This window comes from Melanostigma gelatinosum, assembly GCF_949748355.1.
Source record: "Melanostigma gelatinosum genome assembly, chromosome: 9".
NCBI lineage: Eukaryota > Metazoa > Chordata > Actinopteri > Perciformes > Zoarcidae > Melanostigma > Melanostigma gelatinosum.
In genome coordinates this window covers 5,951,485-5,968,531 of record NC_136642.1, presented here as the reverse complement: position 1 = coordinate 5,968,531, position 17,047 = coordinate 5,951,485, and the positions used below count along the sequence as shown (strand labels likewise).

The 17,047-nt window shown below is 41.8% G+C and overlaps 2 protein-coding genes across 3 annotated transcripts; both read right to left on the bottom strand.

Annotated features, from left to right (window-relative positions):
• Window positions 1-964: 964 nt before the first annotated feature.
• Window positions 965-9,108, bottom strand: LOC306781853 (uncharacterized protein). Of its 2 annotated transcripts, none has more exons than XM_079274901.1 (10): window positions 8,945-9,108; window positions 7,871-8,868; window positions 7,489-7,635; window positions 6,586-6,663; window positions 5,130-5,234; window positions 3,884-4,033; window positions 3,546-3,701; window positions 3,247-3,342; window positions 2,583-2,774; window positions 965-1,783 (listed from the first exon to the last, which is right to left on the bottom strand). In XM_079274901.1, the coding sequence occupies exons 1-10, from the start codon at window positions 9,081-9,083 to the stop codon at window positions 1,679-1,681; spliced, it is 2,166 nt and encodes a 721-aa protein (XP_079131027.1). In that variant the 5' UTR covers window positions 9,084-9,108; the 3' UTR covers window positions 965-1,678. The 2 variants fall into 2 exon arrangements, with proteins under 2 accessions (XP_079131027.1, XP_079131028.1); XM_079274902.1 differs by having other exon boundaries at window positions 7,871-8,748.
• A 3,631-nt stretch (window positions 9,109-12,739) lies between these two features.
• LOC306782676 (lysosomal thioesterase PPT2-like) lies at window positions 12,740-16,558 on the bottom strand (the record flags this gene model as incomplete). Its single annotated transcript, XM_079276120.1, has 8 exons — window positions 12,740-12,883; window positions 13,038-13,092; window positions 13,339-13,423; window positions 13,510-13,593; window positions 13,718-13,819; window positions 13,978-14,073; window positions 15,547-15,700; window positions 16,403-16,558. 8 exons carry the CDS (start codon window positions 16,556-16,558, stop codon window positions 12,740-12,742), a joined length of 876 nt encoding a protein of 291 aa, XP_079132246.1.
• Between the last annotated feature and the right edge of the window lie 489 nt (window positions 16,559-17,047).

The window sequence follows — 17,047 nt, the reverse complement described above, 5'->3', positions numbered from 1 at the left end:
GCATCTACTGAGAAGCATCCGGAGTGAGAACTTTGTGAGAACTGTTGAGGTATGAACTCCATAGCAACGGTTCCTGAAGTAACAAGAAACTCAAAGCTATTAGGTGATTGGCTAGAGGAGAAGACGTGGGGGGGGGGGGGGGTGATGTCACTCAACACCGGCTCTTATTGTCAAATCCCCATTCATTGTCCCCATAGACAAAAGTCTCGTGCTTCAGAGTTGAAGCACGTGTACAGGTTGAATCTATCAAAACTCTTCGAACATGCAACTAACTAGAAAATATGCTTTTTTGATGAAAAGTCAAAGTTAAAAGCCTGTGAAATGAAACGCTTTATAAAAGATAAGTTAACTACGACTCCCAGGGTGCATTTCGGCAACATCCAATCACAGAGCTTAGTATTCTGTTCCAACGTTAACGGCAGGTAATATAACGGGTAATCACTTTACTTTATTTGTAGATACATTTAGGAACTTTAGCGTAGTGTTTGGTTAATTTATTTAAAGTTTAGACGTTTTGAATTCACGACGAGGATACTCTGAAAAATGCCTTTTCATAGCAACGGCGGGAGAGGCTCCTGGGTATTGTAGGCTATTTGGACCCGTCAATTACGCCAAAATGACGCACAACCCATGCGCACGACACATTATTTGAACACCTATATGGTCCTTAAATTATCCGGGATAGTTCTGATTTTACAATTATTTGACACTATACATTTCACTGGAATTATAACTTCTGTGATAACATGTGACAAAAACAATTGATATATGAATCATTTAAAGAAAAAAAGTGAAATGCAGAATGGGGAACAAGACTTCCGGAACCAGCGCAACCACCAAGCATGTATGATAGTTAACATAATAACAGCTCTATAGACATAAGTACTTTGGATCAGAGTGTTTAATTCTCTTGAGCTAAACAAAAAAAACAAACAGGAAATGTCTCCAGTAATGAAGTCCCACACTAACTAACATTACTAAACATGTACACGTTTAAGATCTAAAAAAAAAAAAGTGACATAAAAGCCAAAAAGGAAAGAGGTTAAAAATATAATTTTGGTCCAAAATATTTCCCTCCAGAAGTGCTATGATAGCACTGTAAACAAAAAAAAGACAGTTCTGTACCATGAAGTGAAAAGACAAACACTATAAAGAAACTGCAAATAAGTTACATTTAAATTTAAAGCTATTTCATACCCGCGCCTGTCCTAAAGGACACAATGAATGCTACTCAGGATCCACCAACATTCATACCATTCAGAAATGTTTGCATCAACAATCCTACTGCACGAAATGAGATCCAATCACTGCCCGATCATTAGACCCACTACATTCAAAACATAACTAAATACAGTAATCTGGTGATTTTAAATCAAGTATTAAACATCCGGTTATAAGAACTTGACATCCCTCCACACTGAAAATCAGGTTGTCTGAGTCTCTGAAGTCTGAAATTACTGACTCACTCCACAGAATCAAGTAGTTATTGTGGAAAATTGCCAAAACAAGACGGGTCTGCAAATGCAAACCTCAAAAATGTGGAGAGATAAATATAAATAGACTTAATGTTCACCATGAAAAATATGCTGCAGAGGCAAAACGGTGGTGTAGAAAGTGCAAAAGAGATCTTCCTTCTCCGTGCAGTTAGTTTGCGTCCCGCGCGTACAGTCGTCCTCCATCACAGTGTGTGTTTGACGGCCGTCAGAGGTTCACGTTTGTTCTGCAGGTTCTGCTGCAGCTCTCTGAACAGATTGTCACGCTCCTCAGCATCCAACAGGATTTGCTGAAGAAAAATAAAAGACGTCAGTCACCATCGCAAGTATTCATGATGAATTTTCAGACATGACAGACGTTTTTTAGCAGGATATATTTATTGTTGCATTTTGCCGTTTCGTGGCGTTTGTTAGCAATCTGAAAAAAGACACAGTATTCCCAATTTATCCTTTACTGTAAGTGCTGCACTTTATGCTTTTGTTGACCCACTTTTATTTTGTTCTTTTTCAGTTAGAAGTAGATGAGTTTTTAGAATTACCTTCCAACTCGTTACTATTGTTGAGAAATTAAGATCTGTGTTCTTCAACAGCATTATTTTTCTTGATGAGACTGCGAGTCTATTAAAAGCGGGAGGATCTGACATCAAAACCTGCCACTGATGTTTAGGATTGTTTAAGGTTTTTCATTTAAGAAAGAAAATGTTGAAACTACCTCCAAAAACAAAAAGTGGTAAAGTGCTGTGTTTTTGCAAAAAAAATGTCATATTTTGTAGCATGCCGTCATGTATGAACTTAAAATGAAATATTTATGTGGGGAGAGAGAAATTTAGGGCGACAACTAATTTCATAATTGATTTATCTGCCAAATATTTTTTCCGTGAAATTTTCCAAGTTAACGTCTTGTTTTGGCCGACCAAGAGTCCAAAACCCAAAGAGAGAGAAAATCCTCACATTTGAGATTATTTAGCATTTCTGCTTAAAAGTAAGTGAAACGATGGACTATCAAAAACACTGGTGTTCAACTAACATGGACGATGTGTTCCACGCACTGAATATTGAGACAACAAGCATCAGATTCCTGTCCTTTACCTCTATGAGTTTGTCTCTCTTCTCCAGGCTGTCCCTCAGTTTCCTCTCCTCTCTCTCTCGGTCCTCTCTGTCGTTCTGCTGGGTTCTATCAGCCTCCTTCTTCTCCTTCTGCGTCGCCCTCAGCTCCCGCCGAGTGTCGCTGAGTTGATCCGTCAGAGAGGACACGGTCTGACTGTGACTCCCCTGCTGATTCTGGGGAAGAGGAAAAGGGAATAGTTCAAAAGGCTGAGCCGCTGTTGTCTGTGTGTGCTAGTTAGCTAAGCTTTGCATAAAGACTGCAAATGGGGGGAAACCGCTCTGTCCAAAACCTGCCTTCCAGCGCATCTACAGCTATCTAAATGAATCATTAATTCACAAAAAAAAGACTGAAACAATTAATCAATTATCAAAATAGTTGCTTATAGTTAGTACTTAGTGGATTCTTTTTTTCTGTCGATCGATTACCAACTAATCGGTTCAGCTGTACTCCACACCATGCAATCGAGGTCTTAAATCAAAATTTGAAAAACTATTAAATATTGTTTTCTGTAATATCAAAGTCTAAATCGATAAGTGTTCTGTGTCAAGAAGTTGCAGGTGAAAAAAAATCATTCCCAACTTATTTTTTCCAGTTTTCTCTTCATTGTAAACAACGTTCAAATCCCCTCCTGTGCAAATATCTCACCTGCACCATGTCCTGGTACTCCTGCAGGGCTGTGGTGAGTTTGGTGACCTCCATGCACAAGGTGGCGCCATTTCCCTCCGTGTCTCCTACAAAACCCTGACCAATCAGAGAGAGCGTGGAGGAAAATGACATGTTGTGAGTAACAGTTTCCCTCATTCAATAATACAGAGAGAAGGAAAGCTCTGCAACTTTATATCAAAGGTGGAAGACATTAAATGAGCACTTTATATCCCTTTGAAAAGGGAGGGAGACGGACCTCTCCTCCCAGTCTAGCCAGAAATTACACCCTCGTATATTACCTGCACATCTTTCTGACAGCTCGCCAGCTCCTGGATCAGAGCCTCCTTCTCCTGCAGGACAGTGGTGAGGGCACAGTCCCTCTGTCTCCACACCTCCCTCTCTTTCTCCACCTCCTTCAGCCGTCGCTCCTTCTCCTCCAGAGCCACTCGCAGCTCCTGCAGCAAAGACAAAACACAGTTCTATCTAAATAAAAATTCCAAGTGCATGTAGGGTGAACTGGGCATGGGACAAAGTACAAATGTACACTGTGTCTGAAGGTAGTAAGAATTTGTTTTGAACTGCAATGCATGCACTTCCATCCCCAGTTTCTAGTGTGTGTGTGTGTGTGTGTTCGTACGTTGATGATATCCTGGTTGCACTGCAGCACGGTGTTGAGTGTGTCGAGGTCTCCCTCTCGGTCTCTTCCAGCCTTCCGCAGTGCCTCGATCTCTTTCTCCATGCTCTTCTCCTTCGCAGTCGCTTCGGACCTCACAGTCTGCAGGGCGGCCTACAGATCACAAAACGTCGTCATGCGAGACGTCCAGTTTAGATAGAAATATGTCTGTAGAGCGATGTCGATGAAATGATAGACAGAAAATGTGTCGCCAAATGTTTTGATTGTCGAATAATCACTTGAATACATTTTCAAGCACAAATACCAAACACAAAACATTAAAGACATTGTTTTTGACTTTTGGAAGTTGTAAGATTCATTTTTCACTATTTTCTGACATTTCATAGACCGAACGACAAATCCATAAATCAAAAAAAAAAGAAAAGAAAAAAAAAAAGAAGAAAACTCAGGAAGACCACTTGGTTCTAAAGGAGGTGTAGCATTTATCCTGTGACAAACTTACTTATGCTGCCTGCACATGTACTGTTCACTGCTTATCAGACCAGGGCTTCTGCAGGGTCCATTAAGTTCAATTCAAGAGCTTTTTAATACCAAACTAAATGTTAATTTATACCAAATTGAAGATCATACCGGCCAAAATATGAAAGTGCAACTGGAAACCGGTAACGATATGGCCTAGAATTTATCGCTGCTTTCAGTACCTCTCAGAAGAATAGAACAATCATTTCTAATAAATAATTAAATGCAACGTGAACCCCTGATAAGCAGAGAAAATGAATGATTGATTAAAAGAGTTTTTTTGATTCTCAATTTTTTAAAATCTGTCTAGAAACTATAGTCAGGTTCCTGTGTGAAGACTGAAACTGTTTTTTCTTGCTGTAAACATCCAAATTCATAATTTGCTTCAAACAAGAGGTTGATCTTCGTGTGATTTAACGCCAGAATGGAGTTAACTCAAAACACAGTGTGTAATGGCAGCCATAATCGCTCCACAGAGCTGGAGGAAATTGCTGAAATACTACTGCTGGACTGGTAAAAACCTCCCACAGGCCTGAGGTAAAAATACCAATCACAGGACCTGCTCTGCTCATACAGAAACCTCCAGGGACAGCAGCATGGAGTCTGACGACTATCGGCAGAAGTCTGTCCGCTCATGCCGATTACTGCGACGCTTCAGTGAGAGGGTGTGTCATCATAAGCAGACATAAGAATGTCAATAGTCAGGGTGGAGGACAGAGTCGACTCTAACCTTGTTGTCGGATTGAGTTTCCTTCAGATTCTCAGTCAGCTTGTTGGCCAGCTCTGTGCCTGCTGCCTCCTCCACACACAGCCTTCTGATCAGACCCATGCACTCCTGGAAGAGAGGAAACATCTGTCTGAACACACTCATCTAACAGCACTGTAGCAAGGGGAAAAACATTTCAACTGCAGTTTTTTTACTTCAGTTGACAGATTTAAGGCTTATCTAAGTGCAGATTTTTGTAAGAGTCAAGCACAAATCAATACATGGGGGCGTGGCGTGATAACCCAGGCAAAGCGTGTTCACGCACCATAGAGGCCAGAGCCAAGCGGATACGTGTGCAAATGAAGAACCACTAAACCTACAGCGCCATCAAACAGATGGCCTCCTTCATTACTCGGCTACTCAAACTGAAACTCTTGTTTAAACCACAAGACTCGGAATAAAGAAAACTAAAACTCTGAGTGTTGGCGACACATTTGTTCCAACATTATGATCATTTTTAGGGCTGTGGTTTTCTTTTGCATAGCATACATTTGCTATCTAAATCAACGTTCACTGCATATGAACAGCTTATATTTGATGTACTTTTCTAAGCTATAAACATGCATGTTAAAACACCAGAAGTGTTTTAAAGTATTTTAAAAAAGGAATAGTTTGACATGTAAGGAAATATGTGCATTTGCTGCTTTGGCAAGTTAGATGAGAATACTGATACTTCTCTCATATCTGTATGGAGCCACAGCTAGCAGCTGGTTAGCTTATTTTAACAAAAAGACTCTTCAGCTGGCTCTGTGCAAAGCTAACAAAATCTGTCTACCAGCTCACTAACTAACACGTCATATTGTGTTTTTGTTGTGTTTGAACAGAGCCAGGCTAGCAGTTTCCCCCTGTCTCCAGTCTTTATGCTAAGCTAAGCTAACAAGCTACTGGCTGTAGTTTCCCATGCAACACACAAATATGGGTGTGGTTGGTATTGATCGTCTCATCAACCTGCTTGTTATGGAAAAATATATTTGTATTTATTTAAAAATAAAATAAGCTACTAGTGTGACACAACATAAAGCCACGGGTAAAAGTGCAACAGGGACTCTGTTCTACAGTCACTTATTGATAATCTTTAATATTCTGTAATCCAGTCAAGCACCCTTGACGGTCCTGTTTGCGTTAACCACTATGACGTTGAACCGGAGTGACTTACAATGAGAGCAACATTCCAATGAGGTCCCTGCTGTAAATAATCAACCTACCAAGTAGCTAAAAATAAAAGCAGCCAAAGCTTAAAAAAACAAACCATACTTCAGCATCAACGGTACAATGTAGTGAACCGGCAAAGTAGCTTTGACGCTGCCACTTTAAGGGCGTACAGTGACTTTGCAGACAAACAACATTCCTGTGAGCTTTGAAGAGGATCTCACTGCCGTGTGCATGACTGAGTCCCGTCCCCCCTCACCACCTCACCCACCTGGATCACGCGCTCCCGGCTATGCAGGGAGTGACCGAGGCTCTGCAGCAGGGAGCTGCCACCCTCCTCCTGGAGCAACTGGAGGACAGAAGGAAACAAATGACGATGGTTTCTTTTAAAACGTCAAACTGTGTCACTGAAACACTCCGGGAGTAGAGCCGAGTAAATTATACGGCAGAATCTAAGGCCTGGGATTAGGTGCTGCAGCCACGGGTTATTTAAAACATCATCACATTGACTATAACGCACGATCAAAAAGACTAATCCTTCTACTTATAAACTTATTTTTAAAAATTCGGGTTTAATTTTCTTCAGTATATCAACTTAACATCTGCAGCTCTACTGGGCTTCATTTGAAAGGTTTCGATATTATGAATTGATTCAATTGAAAACAAGCAATCGGGTCATGTGGACTCTACAAAGCAACTGAGGCGCTTTTTAATGATATTCTCTGTCATGAGACTACCGAGCCCGGGGCAAACTCCACCGGTCGGGGAGGATTCCAGAGAGAGGCTGCGTGTGCGTCTCTTTATCTGCACCTGCAAATGAGGAAACGCAGACACACCCTTCAATGGACACAAAAGTACACCCGCCCACCCTCCATTCCTTTATGACGCTGCATTTGTGCTACGTCAACATGCACAGTGTGGTTCATGGAGCCGGTTGGACATGTGACTGTGTGATGTTGCACTGTGCAAAGAAAACCTGTTTTTCCTTTGTAAGAGGAAAAAAAAAGGTTGGGAGGCAATTATCTCTCATGACAGCCGGTTAAAAATGACACGCCTCTGTGTGTGTGTGTGTGTGTGTGTGTGTGTATAAACGTCTGGTACGTCACAACTTCACTGACAGCAACATATAATGGTCTCTAAGTGGAGTGTGTGAGAGGACAAACTGAATACTTACAGGGACCCAGTCGTCTGATCCATTGATTTCGGTTTGTTGGCCCCTCCCATGTTTCAGCTCGGCCTCCAGGGTCCTGATTTGGGCCACAGCCTGGTCCAGCTGGCCTCGCAGGTGCCTGACAGCGTGGCGAACCCTGCCAGTAGTGCTCTGAAATGATTTGGTTGTGGTACTATTTAGTGAAAACACAGGTGGAATGTGTCGCTCTGATCTTGTCGTACTGCTGGACTGACCTCTGTTGCTCCCGGATTACCTGTTGCAGCAAACTGTGTCAATATTTACAGCGCGCACACACACACACAGCATCTGGTCAGAGTCCTTCTATTTGTATATAGTACATGTTTATAGTCGACGGCAAGCTCAGACAGGAAGGAGAAACACTCACCTCTCGATGAAGAGGTATGAACTCGTCCCTCAGCTCCGACAGCACATCCCCGTCCTCTTCGTTGATTTCCTCCTCTCCGTTCTCCACGCTCCCGAAGCGCAGCACCCTGTTCACCGAGGGTGACGCCGTCCCTCCAACTGTCTCGGAGTACTTCCTGTCCAGAACTGGGATCTTACTCCCCAATGGCGAACAGACCGGCTTTCCTTCAATGCCTCTCAGCTCCGCCAGCAAAAAGTTGGTCGACCGAACACCCGGCGGGTCGAACGGGTCGTTTCCATCAAGAGAGTCCGTAGACTGAAAGGACTCGGTGCGGGAGGACTCCTGTAAGGACAGGGTGGACCCCCCTAGTGAAGAAGGCATGGAGCTGCAGGATGTCACCCTCTGCCAGTGGAGGGGCATGCTCTGGGACTTGTCCCGCGACAACGCCAACGGGGAGAAGGGTTGGAGAGGCAACCGGCGAGGGACCCCACAAACGGACTCGTAAGCCGAGTCGGACACCCGCAGAGAATCACAGCCTTCACATCCTTTGCCCTTCCTGCATCTTTTCCCCGTTCTTATAAAATACGGGCACGTGTCCCACTTCTCGGACCAGCACTCGTACTCCGAGAGGGCCATATTCTCCTTGAGCATCTCCCTGTAGCCCTCCTTCTCCGCCTCTCCGTCCTCCTCGCTGGTGCTGCCCCTGCTCTGGGCGTCCCGCGGGTGTCTCTGGTAGTAGTTTTGGCGCACCCACTGTCGGATCTTGTCCCTCTCCTGCGTCAGCTTCTGAAGCCTCTCGGACGAGAGCACCCTCACCCTGGCTATCACCGAGTCGAACTTGAACACCCGCTCGAGGACGCACACGCATTTGCCACAGACGAACTCCGCCTGCCCGCTGCCTCGGGTTACAGACTGCCCCAGTATGTGAGTCAAGACCGAGAGCAGGTCCATCCCTTTGGACGGGGAGCTCAGGGAAACCTGGGAGAGCGACGCCGAGGAACCCAGAGACAACGTGCTGCCTGTGAAGAGTAAAAGAAAGTTCAGACTTTTCTTTACTTCATTTCAAAACGTCCTCTTTACTTGCTCCAGACTCACCCCAGGGGCTGCTCTGCGAGGACCGGGACAGGCTTCCTCCTCTCAGAGACCCTGTCGGGGTCAGAGCCTGATCAGTATTCTTATTTTGGGCCCCAAACAGCCACCGCCTTTGGTTTCCCTGGAGAGCGCCGCCACACATTCGGCACAGGTCATGTTTACCTCTGGAGGACATCGTGGACAGAGAGGGCTGATACTTTTCACCTTGTTGCTGGAAAATCTGTGAATTAAAAGCAGAAAAAAAAACAGAGATGCGTTTACAGACGCGGTTTCCAGCCTGAGAGGTGAGATGACATGCGAGCGCCTCACAGAGCCGCTAACTTGGCTGTAAACTAAACAGTATTTCACATAAGATTGTCACGTTTAATACTATATAGTTTTTACCTCTTTAGGTCTCCAAAATTATTAAAATTAAACCAATGAAAATCCCTCTTAAATCAAAATAATCACAAATCTTTGATATAAAACTCATAATAACGACCCGAGGAGAAGTTTTCAAATCAAACGGTGAGATATGTTAAGCTGTTGAAACATTAATTGATATTGAAACAAAACAATCTCTCCTCAGAGATTTATTACGTCCGTATACGTCATACATATATTTACCCGTCTTAAATGATTGTCTCGTTTCCAAATACTATCAGCAATTCACATGCACAAAAAGGAACTAACAGTCATAAAAGCGATCCAGCAGATTGATGTGGTGGGTTGATATTAACCACTGGATTTACACATATTCATTAAAGGAGAGAAGCTATAAAGTAGCTTCCTAATTTAAATCAGGATAACAGCTGGCAGTGACTTTTGTCCTTAAAAAGTTGAATAGACATATTTCTCCAGCTGTGTTCACATGTAAAACAGGTCAGATAGTGTGATTGAACTATCTTATCCCAGTGTGACACGGTGAGCGTCTCCTTGTCGCTTTGATTAATGGTTTACTGTCATCTCTTCCCTGAGTGGATGTTTTGGCCGGTTTACAGCCGCTCACAGCTGCTGGGTGTTTACAGTGCTGGACACGTCGACCATGAGCCACGCTGACAGTGAATTCAGTCAGACTGTCGATGAATGAACCTCTCTCTGTAACGTTCAGACTTTCCATGAAACCTTTCCCCATTCATAACGCATATTAGACATCCGTCAACCATTTAAGACTAAATAACACTATGGATTTAACTTTAAAATGTGTGGGAGGTTTTTTTGTATACATGAAACCATGAATTAGAACACATACACGTTATAAACTGCGAGCTTTGACTGCTCGAACACAACAATCAAAAGCTTTTTTTCTCTATTTTTCCGGGAACTGCAAACAGCATGCAACGTTTCCAAAAAGGGACAACCCTTCATCGTCCAGTGGAAAACAGTTGAACTACAGTGGATCTGCTGCTATTTTAAGCGACTGAAGTGCAGCGATTCAATGTGAAAGTAACGTCCGCGTGTCAAAGTGGAGCAGCAGGAACATAATAACCTTCACCGCCACCGGTTCAGAGCAGTCTTCACTTCACAAACACACAATATATAGCTTTCACGTAAAGTTGTTTTTCAATTCTTACGTTCGAGTCCTCAGAGCTTCCTGCAGCTGACTAACGTTTAAAATCCGACACGCGAGGGAGAAATCGTCCCTGTTGTCTCATACATAATAAGTGGAGCGCTTAAAGTCACACATGAAATAAAGATTGAAGGCTGAGGTAAAGTTTCTTACTTAAAAACCTCCACCGGGAGCTGAGCCGGAGCCGCGTTGCACCACACCGGAGGAGCACAGGAAGAGAGGAGGGTGTCACCTTGCTGGCGTCATGGCTCATACCTGTTTAGAGCAGCGCGAGCACGCGGCGAGCGCGAGGAGGCGGGTTTGACACAGTAGGGGGGGGGGGGGGGAGATTGGGGACCTGTATCACCAATCAACCCAGTGTTCAATCAATCTGGCTGTGAGCGCGTTCACGTAAAGGGGCGGTGCTTGCAGCTTATTGACCAATCACAAACATGGAACATTTAAAAACCCAAAATGTAAACTGTAAGACTGTAAGACGATAACTATATGAGACAAATACTAAGAAGTTTAAAAACATAATTCAGGTTGAAAGTAACAGTTTAACTAACTACCAAATGCAGGAAAGACACCTGGCAAAAAATAATTGCAGACTGTGTGAATGTGTAAATAGATTTATAATACCACTGCTTCAATAGAGGACAATCGATCTTTACATGGACAAGGACTAACACATATAAATTACGGTAAAATGGGAATGGAGCAAAAAACAGAAATCCATTCCATTTGCATAACTATAAAATATGTATATATTTTAAAATATAATGTATTAATTGGATAAAGTCCCTTTTTTTCTATTACCTCACAATCCATAACTCGAGTGCCTGTTTCAGGACATGCTGCACAAACACTTTAACTTTCAACAATGAAACCGGATCATTATAGATCAATCTGAAAGTGTTCAAATATATCTGAAACAGGGACAGACAACAACAAAAACTACATATCATTTAAAATGTCCAGTTTTTATTGAGTAGTTTTTGTTTGAACTCAATCCTGCGGTCAGTTTTGAGGCTGCACTTCATGATTGTATCTATATTTAAATGTGCTAATTTGTGTTATTGTACTTAAATAGAGGTGCAGCAGCTTTACAATAGACTGCAGTCCAATACAACAACAACAACAACAACAACAACAACAACGCATACAGTGTCAAAAGAGTTGCAACAGCACCTCTGACAATGTCATCATCAATTAAAAATGTAAAGTTTGATAAGGGAATTATACATTACAATGAAAGTGGGTTTGTATGCCTGTGGATTTTTTGCTCGTTATAAAGTGTGATTTGTTACAACAAGTCACATTAGTTAAAATCATATCTCAGACGCGAGAACCGCAAAAAGTTAATCACAAATTTCTGACAATGCCTTCGGGAAATATTTCATTTTTTGAAAGGAGAAGGTAAAAATAAAACAATAACTTGTATGGTGAGGGCAAAGTTTCATAAAGAAAATACACAAACAATAATTTAGCGATTGGTGTTCCGATAAAAGACTTGAATGCAGATATAAAACCCAAGATTTCCGATATTCTTAAAGGATCAATTAATACCAAGTGACATCAGAAACATCACTCAACAACTCTCCATCCTGCCTAAAACAGTTCAGTTTTCCTTCACACTCCAGAGTACCATAGACTGCCACCAGAGGGAAGTGATTGATCAGTCAATGCTCATGTATGGCCACAATGTGTGGCTCATTGGGTCACTTCAGACTGTCCCTTGCAATATTCAGGACCATCTGAGGATGATGGGAATGGACTAAAAATGCAAGACCACAGAGTCTGAACACAAAAAGAGATCTGTGGATAAACATTTATGCCAACTTTTCTTCAGCTAATTTGTTTTAGTTACATCTGAATACCTGACAAATTCTCATTGGACAAATGGACCCTGTAATTCTGCCTTTTAGTCATAATTTGGCATATTTATTGGATAAAGTAAAATGTGAAATATATCTGCACTCCCAACATTTAAACATTGGTTAAATTAACTCATTAGAATGCATCATAAGGAAAGAATCCACTATAATATATCAAGGAAACCCACAATATTATGATATGGAAATCTTAACCTTGTCTAATATATCTGTCGAACCTTCATGAAGGGAAGAAGCTTGTGAAAAACGATGTTGCTCTTTGTAATAGGATTTTGGTTTGTATGGTTGCTGTCTTGTTTAAAAGTAAAATATATCAAATGTGTCTATTTCAGTTGAATGATACTTTGCATTGACATCTCTCACACTCGTTTGTTTTCATGTCAGCCACTTCTCTATGCAGCTCGTGAACACGGTGTAGTTCGAGTGCCATTGAACGTGCCTCACTCCGGAGTGAACGCACACCGCCACGTCGCCACGGTCCTCCAGCGCCTTCAGCCCAAACGTGTCGCTCTTGTAAAACTTTCATAGGGAGAGAAGAAGAAAAGGAAGGGTTACGAAATAGAAAGAGAGAGAGAGAGATGTCGGCCGTTCAACAGAGCACCTGAAGTATAAATGAAACTGGGTTTCCAGTCAATACAGAAGTGATACAACGGTATACCAGTTTGCAACTTACCTCCTGTTTCCTCATTTCAACGATTTTTTCATTGCTGTCATAGAATCCAAACTGGCTGTTTATAAAAGAGCAAACAGTCAGTTCAGGTGAAGTGGTGTCAAAGCCTTTTGCTGCAGTTTGTCAGTATCCACTTCATTGTCCGGCACTAAACCAAGGGTGTCATTTCCACTGTGGATGAGTGGGACATGTCCTTCTCACATGCATATTTTTCCAGTTTTTGTTATAGTAGTATAAGACACTGGCACATTCAAATGACAGAGAATCAACAGTGCGTGCTAGAATTATAAAACTTTGGTGAAACCTGGACTGCCACGGTGTGATGACGCCATCATCTGGTCCTCCAATCAGCACAAGCTTCTTGATGCGCAGGAAGTTTTCCCTCCATGCTGAGAAATGGAGACTCCACATTTTATACTGTACGTCCACAAGTATTTCTGCACACAACGGCCACAACACTAATTCATTCCCTTACCTTTCATGTCGATGTGAGGTCTCTCGCCGTTAAGAATCGGCAGAAAGTTGTTGTTTCGCAGGTAGGAGGACCTATGGTGAGGGTCTGTGGAGAAAATTTAATATATATGAATATATATAAATTTGTTGTGATATCTTTTCAAGGGGGAATGTCATGCCACAGGCAGTTAAAATGGATTATTTTCTGCTTTTCAAATCATCATTCTCACCATTCCAGTAGTCGCAGATCGACAGATTATGTCCCATTGTGTTGTAGCAAATACGAAACAATGTCTTCTTTAAGAATGGAAATATCCACAGGTAGTCTGTATCTGTGGAGTGAAGGCAGAATTTATAAATGTAGTATCTATTATAAATCAATACTGTTTAAAGTTCTGCTGAATTAACTGACACTCCTGAAATGTCACAATTCCCTGGGGGATTAACGGCTACACGGACACGCTTAAAATGTGAACTAGAGCTCGCTGACCTCCATACTGCCCGGCCTGTGGTGATGACAGCGAAACGAAGGTGTGCACGTTGTGGTGTGGAGTCATGGAGAGAAGTGCTCGACAAATTAGACCACCTTAGAAAGGAAAGGCCACAACATCAAGAGAGTTCTGACAAATCAGGACTTAATGTACAATCTGATGCGGTGATCCTTTCATTGAATCCCTCGGTAGACATGCATCTTGGATGTTAAGAAGATATGACTGTGGTTACAAAGTGGGTGCCTCCCACTGCATGTGTTGCTACCTGTATAGAAATCCCAGCATGGCTGGTAAAACATATCAGCACTCTTGGGTGAAAATCTCCTTAAAGCCAAAAGTTGAAAGAAACAACTGTTATTTTTTCTTGACCAGCAGTTTTTTTCCCCAAAGATCAGATTTTGTATGATTTTAAGTGAATAGGGCCCATTGGAGGATATGTCTTATGAATGATATATATATATTATATATACTGTAAATACACTAATGGAAATTTTGAAAAATGAAAACAAGTACACAGCTGTATATCAGACCTGCGGTTAGAAGTTAAATGTTTTCTGACTCTAATATTTAGAGTACATAGAAACATATGATGTAAGAACATGCTGTAAACTGCAGCGTTGCACTTTGAACTTGGGAGGTTCAAAATGGTATAATCTTGGGATGCTTCAAACGTGGAAGTGAAAGTTGAAGGCCTGTGGTATATCTAACTTTAACGTGTGTGTGTGTGTGTGTGTGTGTGCGTGTGTGTGTGTTTGTACAATGAGCAGGAGAGACCTAGTGAAAGGCAAATAAGACCGTCAAGGTCATGAAATCAACAGCCGTCCCCTCTGCAACGTATTTATTTTGGACTGTATATTCCTACGTATACTCATGGTGGTTATTTTGTTAAACTGACCTTCAGGAAGCAGACACTCTGTCCCCATTCTCCTGTTGTCCTTGCACTCAGCATGTACACATTGTCAATCATCTAAGTTTGACGAACATTATTTCACAGTGAAAATTTGTCTATGACAGACTGAGTGTCACCTCTCTAACACTCAGTAGGCTCACCTGGCTCAAACTAGTGGAGTCCGATACAACAGTACAGCAACAACTTCTAGCGTCATGAAGGTTTTAATGTTCTGTTTGGGGTGCTGTTGACCTGTACTGCATTATACAGAGAGGTTTTTTATTATTTTGTCCACTCCATTTATATAAATGAGGGTAAATTAAACCATCAACAGCGATTGGGGGTTGAAAAGTATCCTTTTAGACTGACAGCCATTCACAACTATTGGTAATATAGAGACTTAACTAAACAGAGGACTCAGTTACAATCCTACATTATCAGACTCATGATGTCAGATATATTGTCTCATTTTATTCCACATATTCGTCGTCCTTCTCAAAGCCTGATGCCTACATTACCCACAAGGCAACTTGGCTGCCGATAGTCAGCGATTCACAGGCATCCAGGTGTGTTGTGGTAGCAACTTCTAATGTAGCCCGAGATAAATACTCAAAGACTTATTACATAAAGAATGTCAGTGTGCACACAGTGTGAGTACTACGTGAGTGGGAGAGAGGACCTTGTGAGAAGCAGAGCAGATGGACGCCATCGGGAGCTTTTTGCACGATGGAGTCAAAGGCTTTGCTGAAGTCTTGGACCTGATCCCATAATGGCCTCAGACTGGCCAGGTCGTCATACAAGTCGATCACCGACACCTCGGTCCCTGGATGCACCTGGGAATGACATTTAAAAAAGGAACTGAGACAGGAACACAGTAAACAGTGATTAAATCAACTGTCGGCAAACTATCTTTGATTACTGATCATGTTATCAGCCAACTCAGCTCCTCCAAAATAAAATGGATCCTGAGGAACAGAAAATGACAGGGGAACAGAAACCATTACCTTGAAACTGCTTGCTGGTTTTCACTTCACTTGAAATCTGACTGCTTTTAGAATATTCTCACCGATTGCAGATCTAAATTCCAAAATAAATTAAATTAATGAAAACTGGGAAGTTGACCGCTCGGACAGTCCAAGTGATCAATATTTAGCCTCACTGATGAGTATGACATGAAAAAACAACAAGATACTCAATGGTTAATAATACATTTACTCGAGGACTTCAAGTACAGTTTTGAGGTACTTGACTTGAGTTGTATACTTTTACTCCACTTTTTACTCCACTTTGTCAGTGGCAAATATCATACTATTTCTCCTCTATATTTATTTGATAACTTAGGTCACCTGTACTTTGTAGATTCTGGTTATTAATACACAATACAGTCAACTTGTGCAATATGATATATTATTATAAATTACTATAACCTACCCAGCCCCACCCTTAGGCCACCAGCTGCAACATGAACACATTTAGTAAATCCCAAAGTTAAACACTGTTTGCATATTTGCACGCTAGCTTTTGAGACGTCCTACCTTGGTTATGTAAAGAGACATCGTCTTAAACTGTTTTGGTCCATCAAAAATGCCATGCACGATGATGACAGGCCGGTACCCGTCGATGCGAACCCCTGACAGCAGCAGCAGCAGCAGCAGCACCGGTGATCCTCGGAAAATGTGCGGAGTGTTCATGTCTCTGCACCGGGCAGACTGGAGGATCGAGAGAAGGACCGGAGACAGGATTTCGCCTCGGGGATGATGAGGTCTTAATTAAGCAGTCCTGATGAGTAGCCTACTGATGAGTACTTATCGATTTCTTTCAACTTTTGTTTGCACACTTGGAGAGTATGCGCGCGCTTCCGTCCTCATCACTGGTGTGTCATGTTTTCTTAAATGGTGTTTAAGATCACATCCGCTTTCGATATTCAGTTCCTGCTAATGACTCACCCAGCTAAATGTAAATGAGTCATTTAACATTTTATTATACTACTATACTAATAATAATACAGATAATAATAATAATAGCAATTTTTTTTTTTTTTACAATAGTACATAATTATGATTATGTTGTAGTTACTATAATGATTATTATTTATGATTGTTGATATTATTATTTTTAATTAGGCCCCAGTTTAACAATATCTGCAGCACCATTTTTGTCTACATTTACTCAATTGTAAG

What these genes read in the sequence shown, in the direction of transcription:
- LOC306781853 (XM_079274901.1), bottom strand. Translation starts at nt 9,083, where the DNA reads ATGTGTGGCGGCGCTCTCCAGGGAAACCAAAGGCGGTGGCTGTTTGGG. An exon ending in GCCGGGAGCGCGTGATCCAG is followed by an intron (nt 5,235 to 6,585) that starts GTGGGTGAGGTG and finishes CCTCTCTTCCAG; the next exon opens with GAGTGCATGGGTCTGATCAG. An exon ending in AGTACCAGGACATGGTGCAG is followed by an intron (nt 2,775 to 3,246) that starts GTGAGATATTTG and finishes CCTCTTCCCCAG; the next exon opens with AATCAGCAGGGGAGTCACAG.